Here is a 13,633-nt window from a genome sequence, read left to right as displayed (position 1 = left end):
AGTTGTTCTTAACGCAAACTAAATACATGGCTGATTTACTTCAAAGGACCAAGATGCATGGGGCAAAACCAGCTTCAACACTGTGTGCCTCAAGTGGAAAACTCTCACAGTTCACTGGGGATCCTCTGTTTGATCCAACTGAATTTCATCATATAGTGAGTGTCTTGCAGTATTGTACACTCACACGGCCTGATATCTCTTATAGTGTCAACCAATTATGCCAATTCCTCCATTCTCTAACAAGTGTTCACCTTATAGCAGCCAAGCGTGTTCTACGTTACCTTAAAGGTACTCTTGATTTTGGATTACACTATACTCAAGGTTCCTTGCAAATAAATGGTTATTGTGATTCAGATTGAGGTGGTAGTCCTGATGATAGACGATCTACCACTGGCTATGGAATTTATCTTGGACCATGTCTCATCTCTTGGGTAGCTAAGAAACAGCCTGTAGTGGCCAAATCTAGCACCAAGGCTAAATACAGGTCAATGGCTCTCACTGTTTCAGAAATGCATTGGCTTCGTATGTTATTCAAGGAATTACAAATTCCACTTCCACTTTCACCATGTTTGTGGATTGATAATCTGGGAGCTCTTTCTTTATCCTCTAACCCCATATATCATGCACGTACGAAACACATAGAGGTGGACTACCATTTTATTCAAGAAAAGGTTTTTAACAAAGATATCTTGGTATTCTACATTTCCACACATCAACAGCCTTCAAACATCTTCACAAAAAGCTTGACCAGGTTTCTTTTACTTCGTGACAAGTTAATGGTTTTCTCTCTCCACATCAACTTGATGGGGCATGTTGACAGTATAGCCAAATCATTATATAAGAATCCTTGCTGTGTTAGAATTGTTGAAGATAAAGAAGTCTGATCACATTATCTTGTAAATATTATCTCTTAGATTAGTTATTCTTTGTAATTCAAATATAGCTTATCTCATTCAAATGTATAGTTTGTTAGGATATAATTTCATTCAAATGTATAGCTTATCTCCTATAAAGTCTATTTATATTCATCTCAATGAAACAACACTGGTATCATTTAAACCAGTATTCAAATCAATATTCAAACTAAAACTATGTATAGGGGTGCTTAAGAATTCTATCTCCCTTAAAAATCTATTCATTATACACATTCAAAATTAAAAAAAAAGAAAAAGAAAAAAAGAAAAAAAAAAGAAAAGAAAAGATAAAGATAAAGATATGGTGTTTCTAAAACACTTGTTATTCTATGCTGATGTGTCATCATCTCAATATAATGCACAAAATGCCAAGTCCCTATAGAAGTTATTCCCTTTTTGTCTTTGTTAATTTTTCTAGTTCTAAAGTTTAATAGAGTTGAGTCCATATAGTTAGTTTATGTGATTTACAATAAGCTAGAATGTAGTATTAAAATGTTTTGAGAGATCACTTGGGTATGCATAAATAATAAGTTACTTGTCCGGTCCTAATGGGTAACTCAATCAGCTATGAATCACGCATCATAGAGCGGAAGTGATCATTAGTTCAAAAAATAAAATAAAATAACAAGTTACTCTCTATTATCAAATTTCATCAAAAAGTTGACAGATATTAATTTATAATTTAAAAAATATAAATATATAAAAATTTAAAACTAATATATATATATATATATACCTAATGGGTAGCTTAATCAGCTGTGAATCACGCCTCATAAAGTGGAAATGATCACTAGTTCAAAAAATAACAAGTTACTCTCTATTATCAAATTTCATCAAAAAGTTGACTGATTCTGTTAGTGTATGTATTATGTTAGAGTCAATAAAATAATGATACGTATTAATTCATAATTTAAAAAATTTAAATATATAAAAATTTAAAACTAATATATATATAAAGAACATGGGACCTTAATGTATCAGATGAAAGCAAGAATTAAAAAGAAATAATGTAGACCCAGATCGGCATTCGTGTCAAAAGAAAAATAAACTCAATTTGTTTCCCTCTTCTCAATTTTCTCATCAACCAAACAGAGAAACCACTCTTACTTATAGTTTGATCGATTTTCTTCAGCATCCAAACAAACCCCCAGATGCAAAGAAGCATTCCAGGAAAATATGAAGCGAGAAAAGTAAAAGTGAAAACAAAGAGAGAACTGGAGTTCCAAGAGAAAGAAAAGGAGAGACAGCAGAGTCGAGGACTTGCTTGTATCGACACATGATGGCAATTCAAGTGTTTACCAAAGTGCGTTGTAATCTCGAACTCAATTCCCGAGCCACCACTGGAGGTTGCTGGGGGTGGCCACCGAAGGTTGGGGTCGAGCCACAGCCACCTTTGGGGTGTCTCAAAGCAGCCTTTTTATTTTTTATTTTTTTAATATATAAGGAAGAACTACAAACAAGAACAATTAAAAAAATAAAAAATAAAAAAAAGGGGCTGGACAGCCCAACATAATACCTATATACTTGGATTGATTATTTCTAATGTGTATTTGCCGCATATAGTAGTACTGCTGCTGCATATAGTATATACTTTATGCAGCAGCAGTACTACTATATTGCTGCCTATAGTACCGCTTCATATCCACAGGGTGATCATCTTCATCTGCTTGGGTATAATTGAAAACATCTGAATCCATCACATTCGGTTTCACCTCCTCCATTGTTGGACGACTCCCTGATTCGGAGAAGAAAACGTAAGCTTGAAAACTATATATATATATAGGGGTGCTTAAGACTTCTATCTCCCTTAAAAAGAGTATTGAGTTATATATGAGTTTGATTAGTAACTCATCTCTTCTTCAGGAGATAATTTCATTAAATTAATTACAAATATCAAATATATATATATATATGATTGAAGAGTCCTATCCTCACTCAAATATTGTAACACTTCTATTTTGAATGTTTAAAATTAATTTGTATAATATTGTTTAATAGAATCTTTTCAAAAATCTAAGTGATTTAACTCGATTCAAATATTTATCACTTAAGATTGTTTTTTTTTTTTTTGGATATACTTTGGAGATCGATTTCTTCTCTTCTATCTTGCGTTCAACTCTATTTAGTATATAGCACCCGGTCCGATAAATCTAATTGTCAATTTAAAAAAGAGTTAAATAAAAGATAAACAAGAATTTAACACACACACATATATATATATATATATATATATATATCAGCACCACTCATTATATATGATTTTTGTTAATCAAGTATACAGGACATTAAGATTGATACTACTTTTATTAACTGAACCAATTGAGATATATATATTAGTCAAACATATCGAAAGTAATACCTATATACTCGGAACATTAATTCAATCCCATAAGCATAAAGCAAATTAAATATTCTTAATTAACTAAGTTCAATCTCATAAAGCAAATTAAATATTCTTAATTAACTACGTACTCTCAACCTCTTAGGATCCTCTCCATGCCAGTTTATTTGAACTGAAGAATATCCAGTTAATTGTTAATTATATTTGTGAGATATTTTTTTCTCCTTAAAATTACCCTTTAAATATAAAATTCTAACTCCTTCCCAGTTGGAGAGGATTTGTAAGTTTTTTGTTCGAGAATAAATTTTATAAGGACTTAACACAAAACAAGTATTTTGTTCCTTTCCTTGAAAGGATGTGAAACAACAAAAGTGAGTGTTGTGAAAACACAAAATCTATTCATTATCCACATTCAAAATTCAAAAACAAAAAAACAAAACAAAAACAAAAGATAAAGATAGGTGTTTATAAAATACTCACTTTCGTTATTCGAATAGAATTCTATGCTGATGTGAAATCATCTCAATATAATGCACAAAAGACTTGACTTGTGCCAATTGTTCATTAGTAATCTAAATTTAAATCAAGAAGATCTCTCAACTTCCCTCTAAGAAAATGGACCCCAAAAAATCTTCCTCTGCTTCGCCATTCCCTGCACCCAAGGCCTCCACCTATCCCCCACCATATGATGCTTCTCCATCAACGTCCCAAGAATACCTTAGCGCCCTCGGGTTTCCCTGCGGTAAGGATCACACCAAAGCCGTGGAGGTCGTCCTTTCCCGCCACCCGCAGATTATGCAATGCCTCCTTCACTACAAAACGGGGTCGCTCATCGGCGACTCTTCCGCCCGCATACTCGAACAGCTCAACTACTCCGTCAAGTTCTCCTGCCAAGCTCTAGCCCAGTCCCCAAACTCCATCTCCTTCGCACTCTTCCACGCCATCTTGCTCTTTGAACTGGCCCGAAACGACGCCGGTTCGTACAACGCCGTGGTCCGTGAATGCGAGCGGGCTTTGCTGATCGAGAACCCGACGGAGCCAGGGTGCAAAGTCCCGTTTTCGGCCTCCCGACAGCAAAAGATGAGGAAGAAACTCGTGGAGCTGATAAAGAAATCCAAGAGGCAGATCATCGTTCTTGGAGGCGGGAACAGGAGGGACAAGTGGAAACGGCTCCTAGTGGATAATTCCCTGGCGGAGGTAAAGGCCGAGTTCGAGGTTTTGCTAGGGAGAAAGAAGGAGATTGCAGTGCCTAGGCCGTCGGATTTCACATCGATCAAGAAGCACAAGAAAGTCAAGTCGAATGTCGCTACGTTCACACGAGTCAGGGCCTTCTGGAATGACAGCATGAGTGTGGAAAAAAAGAGGGAGTTTTTGAGAATCGGAATTGAAGACCTCAAAGCGTATTTAGATAAGAATGATTTGCGAATGGCGAAAGAGGTTTTGACGGAAGCTATTGATTACAGCAAGGCGAAGAAGCTATGGAGGTTTTGGGCATGCTACTGCTGCGGAGAGAGGGTTCTTGATTCAGATTTCAGCGATCATATTTGGAATCATTTAGGTACTCTACGAACAGTTCTCTATGGCTTATGCCGGATGAAGCTCCCGAAATCGCCGTTGATGATATATACGAAAACTTCGTTTGGAATCCCGTGAAATTGATTTACGCGGCCGAGATCATGAAGAGCTGGTCCGACCCTTCAGATTGGCCTTCTGTTGAAGACAGTGAGCGGACAAAAATCATCGAGAGAATTCGTGCGAAACTGCAATTGTTTAGAAGTAACAAATGTCTTGCTAGGAGCCATTTGTATGAACTGCAGTACTTGATAACGAAGTTGCTGAAAAACCATACGATTCATAAATCGTTGATTGATGGTCTGTGGCTTCGCCACACGCTCAACTTGATACGCTTTTTGGAGGTCCCGGAGCTCAAGCTTGTTCTTGAGTTCTTGGAAGAAGTGGCCAGTGCTTGCGCATTGCATTGCCTTGGTGCGATCTTTTCGGAGGATGACGATCAGAGGTTTTGGGGCTATCCTCGAGAGAGGATTGTTTTCAACACCGACTTCTCAGCTCTCCTTTTCGATGACCGGTTGTTGCGAGGAGAAATTGTTGAGCCGGACAGTGGAATTGCAGTGGTAACTTCAATTGCTAAAGATTGTGATGCGGATTGTGAAAGTGATCCTTTGCGTTTGGATGACTGGTTGTTGGGAGGAGATATTGGAAGTTCAGTGAAAACTATTATTGCTGAAGATAGTGATGCTTTGGTTGATTGGCTGTGGACGGAACATCCTACAATTGAGGAGCAAATAAGGGCATGGACAAGTGTGAGAAAAGCTAACCAAATTCAGGGAAGGGAGTTGTACAAGATTCTTGAAGATGAATCTCGCCGTTTGCTCCGAATGTATGAAAGAAAAGGCAAGTATTTAAGATATCAGAAACCATTGCAGAATGTGGCGATTTTATGTTCCTATAAAAATAGGAAAAGGGAACAAATATCATCACAAGGTAATTATGTATCCCTCTTGTTCAAACGGTGGAAAGAGCTCGAGATTGAGAGTAAGTATGGTGATGAGACTCAGGGTGCTGCTGAGTTGGATATCATATGGAGTATTATGAAGGAGTCAGAAGCAGATTTTGAAATTCAAATGGTAATCCAGTGGCAGATAAATCGCTTGGCTCAAGAGGTAAATTAATGCTTGTTTAATCCATTCTTGTTCCTTTATGGCCTCTCACCATGTCAAGTGTTGCAGCTTTGTAAACTTGATGCTATAATCATGACGACTCTTGCTTCCATGCGGCAAACTATGCTGGTATCTATGTTTGACTACCGGTTTGTTATGTTGCCCCAGTTGAAGTCATTCATGAAGGTTTGTATTGGTGTTTTCTTCAATGTTTTTGAGTACTTCTTTTATTGGCTACTGTTTTTATTTTTTTTTGGGGATAAATCTTTCCTTTCTAGGCGCAGCTGGAGGATCTTGTCAACAAAGATAATGTTGCTGCAGCAGAGGCTCTGTTAGCAGAGGTTGCTCCTGATGCCAAAACCACTAACAAAAGAGGAAGACAAGGACAAGGACGAGGACCGGGAAAATCAAAGAAGACTTCTATATAAAGCTGAGGTTGGTGTAACTGGTTTTGTTATCAACGTTGTCTTGTATATATATATATATATAATACACAATTTCTGTATTGTAGTCAGCTGGTCCCTAATGAAGCTGTTGGTTCAAGTGAGCTGCAACACTTTGCATAAGAAGGGTGGCCTCATGGGTTCAATACTTTATACTTACTGATAATGATAAGGAATGGGAAATTGTAGTTCTAGTTTCTGAAGAATTTGATAGTGTCTCACTTTCCTTTATTGGGTCAAAATTTATAATTTCTGATTCAGTACTCAATTGAGTACAATAGTAAATATTAAGAACCCTCAATAAGAGATAGAAGAAATCCAATTCGTGTGTGTGTTCCATTGTTATTCCCTAATTAGCATTTTATCATCTTTTTGGCTTGTGTATTAAAGTAAACACTTGGTGGCTTGTGTATTCAATCTTAAATTGTTAAAACAAGTGATCATATATGACTTTCTGCTGAAGCAAAACCTTGTGAGCAATTTAAATCAATATCAAAAGTAGATACTCCAGATGAGAAGAAAAAACCAAAAAGAAAAGAATATACTTGTCTAGCAATAATGAGATAGCAACTAATTTTAGGGTTCGTTTTGGTTTGTGATTTGAAAACACATTATTTAAAAATATAATTTTAAAAATATAATTAAGCGTTTGATAAATTAAAGTTTAGTGTTTAAAATCACAATTTTGCCTTTAAACCTTATTGGTTCCTTAATTGTCAAGACTGTTGGTGAATGTCAACATGGACGTACACTTATTGGAGTAATGATATAAGGAGGACTAAAGTTCTTCAAAATGTGATGTGGCTTTTAAAATCACTATTGACCTTGAGATAATCACTATTAGTCTATTACGGATTTTAAAAGTCATATCACATTTGAGAAAATTCTAAAAAAACTCTAGTCCTCCTCATATTTGCTTATCGTGTATTTGTTCTTATTAAGCAGAATAATTCAAGAATATTGGATTTTGAGTCCCACTATGAATTTAAAACAAATTAATTCACATTTTTAAACTCTAATATTCCTTTTATAATTTTTATTTCTCTACAGGCAGCATCCAAATTGATTATAAATTAATTAATTAAAAAAGAAAGAAAAACATACCTGAATTAACGAAAAATGAAAGAAAAAAACCCGCGAAAGAAACTAACTGAAACCAGAATCCGTTTCTTACTAAATTACTTATTCAACCATCAGTACCCACCCTAATAGAAATTGGGCCTTCACGCTAATTTAAGGCTCGATAATCTACACAAAGCCTTTAAGACCCATTGGGCTTCATTACAAGAAAAACTGGAGAGAAATATGGGCTCCTCCTCAAACCCATCATCCCATCAGCCCAATCTGCGATGGGCAGAGATTGACATAACAAGCCCATTGTATGCCCTAAAACTAACAGTCCATTAAGAAATCATCTCTATCACATATGCATTAACTGGTATTTATAAAATTATGGTTAAATATGGTGGTGTGGATTTTCACAATACTGAACTTCGTTGGCAATTAGGATAGAAATTAAAATGACTAATGGCCCGACCATTATTAATGATTTTGATGTTTTTCATTATTCAGATATGCAATGCCTTTGTCAAGTATAGAGTACTTTCCTTACTGAAATTAGTGTTTGGGACTTTATATAGAAGCAATAGCTAACTCATATCTAGTGTTTTGGACCTTTTTTTGGGACGTCATTAAGGTGTAAAGTATGAAGAATAATGTTAGAAATCATATTTTTATCTCACAATTATTTCACAATACTGACATGTCAGTTTTAACTAACCTTTGATTTTTTTTATTAAAACAAACAAAAACTGATCCAATGATTGGTTGAGACTGTCATGTCAGCATTATAGGATACTTAAAGGAGTATACGATCAAAATTCTCTTTGTTTCATTTAAAATGTAGTTTCGATTGAGCTTGTTTTATGATAATTCTCTTTAATTGGGGTATAAGTTATGCTTTGTGGTCTTTCATTGAATATATGGAAATTTATTAACAAAATTTTCCTCCCACCCTAAAAGTTAATGTTGAAAAGGATAAGATGAGCCTTTATAAGAGTATTTCTTTCTGAGTACTCTAGTAGTTCTTTCAAAATCTTCTCTCAAGGCAACAAATTAATGGCTGTCACTTCTTCTATGGATGAACAAGAAGATAGTGTTTCACAAAAATGTGAGGAAGCATGGTTTGATGTGGCTGCAGATCCATGTGGAAAGGAATTTGAACTTCCTGATATCTCTACTCCAATGTTGAGCCCAAACAAATTGCTTTTCTCACAATACCAACACCTTGATTCTCCTGCTGTGCTAGAGAATGCTTTTGCATTAGACATGAACAATATTCTGTCTAGTGCTGGAAATCAATACTTTTCTACTTCACAAATCATGGAAATTGTTCCTCCAATGATCACCAACTCTAATTGTCAAGAAGGTATAACCAGAAATTCATCTGTTGAAGTAAACCATCATGTCCATTTTTCTCCATCTGCCAATTTGCTCGATTTTGAGCTTGCTGCTTTTAAAAAACAACTTGTCCATTTTCCAATCTCCTCTGGGTTTTCTTGGAATGCCTTGGATATGAATTTTTCATTGAGAAACCGACGATTTCATTGTTATAATTCTGTGTGTTTGGAAATTCATCCTACCCCTGCTCATGGCTCTGTCAATATTAACAAATCCAAGTTTGGCTCAAACATCCATTTCCCTAGTACAAGCCAAATCAATTATGCAGATGCTCCATCAAAAACATATCAGTTTTCTTCAAATAATTGCTTTGTTCATCTTCCTGCTATGGCTAATACCCAACAAGCTTTTGGTAGTAGCTCATTGCAGCACGTTGGTCAAACTTCATTTCATGTAGCTCGAAATACTTACAAGGCAAAGTATGTATGCAGGGAGTGTGACAAAGAGTTCCCTAGTTATAGTGCCTTTGGAGGGCATATGAATTTCGATGCAAGGACAAGAAGAAAGGGCACCTATGATTGAAGGCGGAGTTCTTAATAACAATACCATTATTGAAGGCGATTTGCAAGACGTCGTTTCTGCCATTCGCAACCAAGATTTTCCTCCAGATTGTCAACTAGAACCTTTCATCAATGAAGCATGTTCCTGTCAGAGTACTAATCGATCATCGTACCGATAATTTAGCTAAATGGGCCACCGCCACTACTATTAATGATTGCATTCCCTTGTGCCCCTTTCCTAATAATTGTAGTTCCTTTTAAGTGATCTTAATCCCCTTAATCTTGTTCCCTTTTGTGTTCATTTTTTTTTTTTTTTTGCTCCATCTTTTATTGTGGTTTTTGTTTTGTATTTGCCCAGAATAAAAATAAAAAAATAAAAAATAAAAAAATCCTGTTTATTTGCTATGCCTATGAGTTTGCCCTTTTGGCCTTTATGCTTTCTCTATAAAGGTTTTTCTTGACAATTGACCACCTATACCTTTTTTTTTTTTTTTTTTTTTTTTTGGATTTGGCCAATTTAGTATATCCAAATTTACAAAGATTTTAAATCAAGACTTTTAGCAATTCCTCTCTCAAATAAATAATAAAAGAAAGACATGAAAAGACTATTATATCATTCTCAATTAAAAAAAAAAAAAAAAAAAAATCGTAAGGGTAACAACCAGCCGTATGACAGATTTTTGAACAAAAATATATATGCCATATGGGAAACCAAATGGGACTATAATACAACATTAATACTAAACAAACATTAAATCCATAAAGCTAAAACATAGAGGCATTTAATGCCTAAGGTCATAAATTACACGAAGTTAAAAATGGTCTGTCAGTCCGTACGTCCGCCCAAATCATAATTTAGGAAGTGAGAAATTAGAACTTGGGATATCATCATGATCATTGATCGGCTTATCATAGAGAACTCGAGAGAGCAACTCATTAGAGTTATCCGTATAGAAGTCTTGGTGGTACTGGTACCCATCATTTGGATTGAACGCGGTATAGCTATATTGTAGTCCAATCATCATACCACGATGATCATATAGCTGATTTTCGTAATTGCTGCTCTCCACTCTTCCTATAAACTGATGATTATCAGGCAAATTGTTTCCTCCTTCAAACTGATGATCAAGCAAGTTTGGAGCAATATAATTGAATTGGTCATTTATCCATGATGCATTTTGCTGCTGAGCTTGAGCCTGATGCTGAGCGATTTCTCCTTGAAACTGATGATCAGGCCAGTTTGAATCAATATAAGTGAATTGATCATTTATCCAGGATGCATTTTGCTGCTGAGCCTGAGCCTGATGATGAGCATTTCCTCCTTGAAACTGATGACCAGGCCAATTTGAAGCAATATAATTGGATTGATCATTTATCAAAGATGCATTTTGCTGCTGAGCCTGAGCCTGATGCTGAGCGTTTCCTTCTTGAAACTGATGACCAGGCCAATTTGGAGCATTATAATTGGATTGATCATTTATCCATGATGCATTTTGCTCCTGAGCCTGAGCCTGATGCTGAGCGTTTCCTCCTTGAAACTGATGATCAGGCCAGTTTGAAACAATACAATTGGATTGGTTATTTATCCAGGATGCATTTTGCTGTTGAGCCTGAGCCTGATGCTGAGCGATTCCTCCTTGAAACTGATGATCAGGCCAGTTTGGAGCAACATAATTGGATTGATCATTTATCAAGGATGCATTTTGCTGGTGAGCCTGATGATGCTCAGCCTGAGCATGAGCCTGATGAAGCTGAGCCTGAGCATTCTGCTGATGCTCATGCTGAGCGTGCGGTTGAGCCTGATGATGCTGAGCATGCTGCTGATGCTCATGCTGAGCATGCGGCTGAGCCTGATGCTGAAGCTGCATATCCCTTTGGTCAACTACAGGGTTATAAATCAGATGATGATCATGGGAAGGTGTGGATTGATCAACTAAAGCTGGGTTTGAAGTTGATGGATCCTCATCTGTACCCGTAACGGTTTTAGATTTATCAGATCTGTTCTTATGATAGATCCTACATAAGACGTTGTCATCCAACTGGGAAAAGAAAGAAAGAAATTCATCAAGTGATCAGTAATAATATTATATATGAATGCTAAAATGAAAATTAAGCCACCTACTGTCATGTCAGTTTGAGATTTTCTCTTTCGAAGAGGAGGATTGGCGGTCCTATATTCATGCATAATCCAGTTGGACTTGACACCTTCGAGAGCTTTTCCTTGGTAGAACACCAACGTCTTCTTAAACCCAATTAAGATATTTCTTGCATCTTTAATTGGCTTGCCAGCTCCGGTAGCTTTCCAGTATCCATCCCCGGTAGCTCGATTTGGACGTTCTCCATTTGGGTACTTTCTTTCTGTTGGTGTGAAAAAGTACCATTCGTGTACTCCATTGTCTTTGTCTGTGTATATTTCTTGATACATTCCTTGAATCAACGCAAAATTTATTTTCAAATAATTATAATAATAAAAGGGTACGTATATATGTTAAATCAAAGAAAGAAGCAAGAACCTGTAAGAATCTCAGGGTGGAAGTCATATATGCTAGCTTCGATGATCTGGTTTCGTGGCAGGGGCTGGTTCAAGATCTTGGGGTTCAAGTAGAGGTTGATTAGCTCAACGTCATTAGGGCGGAACCTATACCCAGGCGGGAGAGTTTTGAAGTAATCATCCGGCTTCACGGCCTCCATTGTTGGACTACGTACGTACAAAGAAATTTTGATCGAGAAGATCGAAAACGTAAGCTTGAAAACTCAAGAACTCTATCTCCCTTAAAAGTTTATATTGAGTGAGTTTAAGTAGAGAGATGAGTTTGATTGGTAGCACATCTCTTCTTCGATCAGGAGATAGTTTCATTAATTACTGTCTTTTCAATTTTCAAATATCAAATATATATGATCGATACAAGACTCGTTCTATCCTCGATCACTCGGAAATATTGTATTTTGATTAATGTTTAAAATTTGTATATTGTACGTTTAATATAATCTACATACATTATCTTTTCAAAAAACTAAGTGATTTAACTTGATTCAAATATTTATCACTAAAGATTGTTTCAAATATATATATATATATATATATATATATATATATATATATATATATATATATATATATATATGCACCCATATATATGTGGGTGTTAAAAAAAAGTTAGATAGAGATAAACAAGAGAATCGAACTAATTTTTGAAATTTAACATATATATATGTTATCCAAACGCTTATTATGATTTCTGTTCAAGTATTCATCACATTAATTATGATACTTTTATTATATAAGTGAACCAATTGAGATATATTAGTCAAACAATTCGAAAATAACACCTATTCAATCGGAACATTAATTCAATCTCAAAGATCCGATCCTCCCTTGTCTCCTCTTTTCTCCTCAATTAATAAATATAAATAAAAAATCAAGCAAATTAAATAGTTCAATTTAATATTTGAGGAATATTAAATTAACTACTCTCAACCTCTTAGCATCCTCTCCTGCGGGTTTATTTGAACTGGTTATATTTGAGGAATATTTTTGTCCTCTCAAAAAATAAAAAATAAAAACCAAAACACCCCTAAATATAACGATAACTTTTGTGCCTCAGAATAAGTTTTAGGGAATTTGCACAAAACAAGTATTTTGTGCATTTCCGTGAAAACACAAAATTTATTCATTATCCACAATCAAAATTCAAAAAAACCATGAAATAAATAACAAAACAACGAGAAAGATTAAAAGATAAAGATATGGTGTTTTCAAAACACCCACTTTTGTTATTCTATGATGATATGTCATCCTCTTAATTGAATGTATAGAAAACTTGATTTGTGCCAAGTTCCTATGGATCGAAGTTATTCTCTTTTGCCCTTGTTAAGTTTTCCAATTCTAAAGTTTAATAGAGTTTAGTCCACGTAGTTTACTTAATTTACAATAAGCTAGAATGTTGCTAGTATTAAAAAATTTTGAGAGATCACTCCATGAGCTGGTTATCATGCCTCATGAATCGGGGGTTACTAGTTCAAAAAATTTAAAAATAACAAGTTACTCTCCTATGTCAAATTCACGTGTTATTTACAATAAAAAAAATATAAATATATAAAAATTTAAAACTAAAAAAATATATATAAACAAGATAAGGGCTGGGAAATTTGAACTTACTCCCTATCAAGCCATCATGGTTTGTTCAATTAAGCATTGGCACTTTCATCAAGGAACAAGCTAGCAACAAAACTGTATGCAGCACGAACAATGAACACATGGGACCTTAATGTATCAGAGGAAAACAGGAATTAAAAA

At 35.2% G+C, this 13,633-nt stretch overlaps 1 protein-coding gene across 1 annotated transcript; it reads left to right on the top strand.

Annotated features, from left to right (window-relative positions):
* The first annotated feature begins 3,870 nt into the window (after positions 1-3,870).
* Positions 3,871-6,361, top strand: LOC132163845 (uncharacterized). The gene is made up of 6 exons (XM_088519080.1): positions 3,871-4,231; positions 4,298-4,497; positions 4,552-4,813; positions 4,855-5,936; positions 6,003-6,119; positions 6,212-6,361. The coding sequence occupies exons 1-6, from the start codon at positions 3,871-3,873 to the stop codon at positions 6,359-6,361; spliced, it is 2,172 nt and encodes a 723-aa protein (XP_088375206.1).
* Positions 6,362-13,633: the final 7,272 nt, after the last annotated feature.

Source organism: Corylus avellana, chromosome 8 (genome assembly GCF_965113065.1).
Source record: "Corylus avellana chromosome 8, dhCorAvel1.hap1.2, whole genome shotgun sequence".
Classification (NCBI taxonomy): Eukaryota; Viridiplantae; Streptophyta; class Magnoliopsida; order Fagales; family Betulaceae; genus Corylus; species Corylus avellana.
Note: the sequence above shows the minus strand (reverse complement) of the source record. Positions and strands in the feature narration are given on the sequence as shown.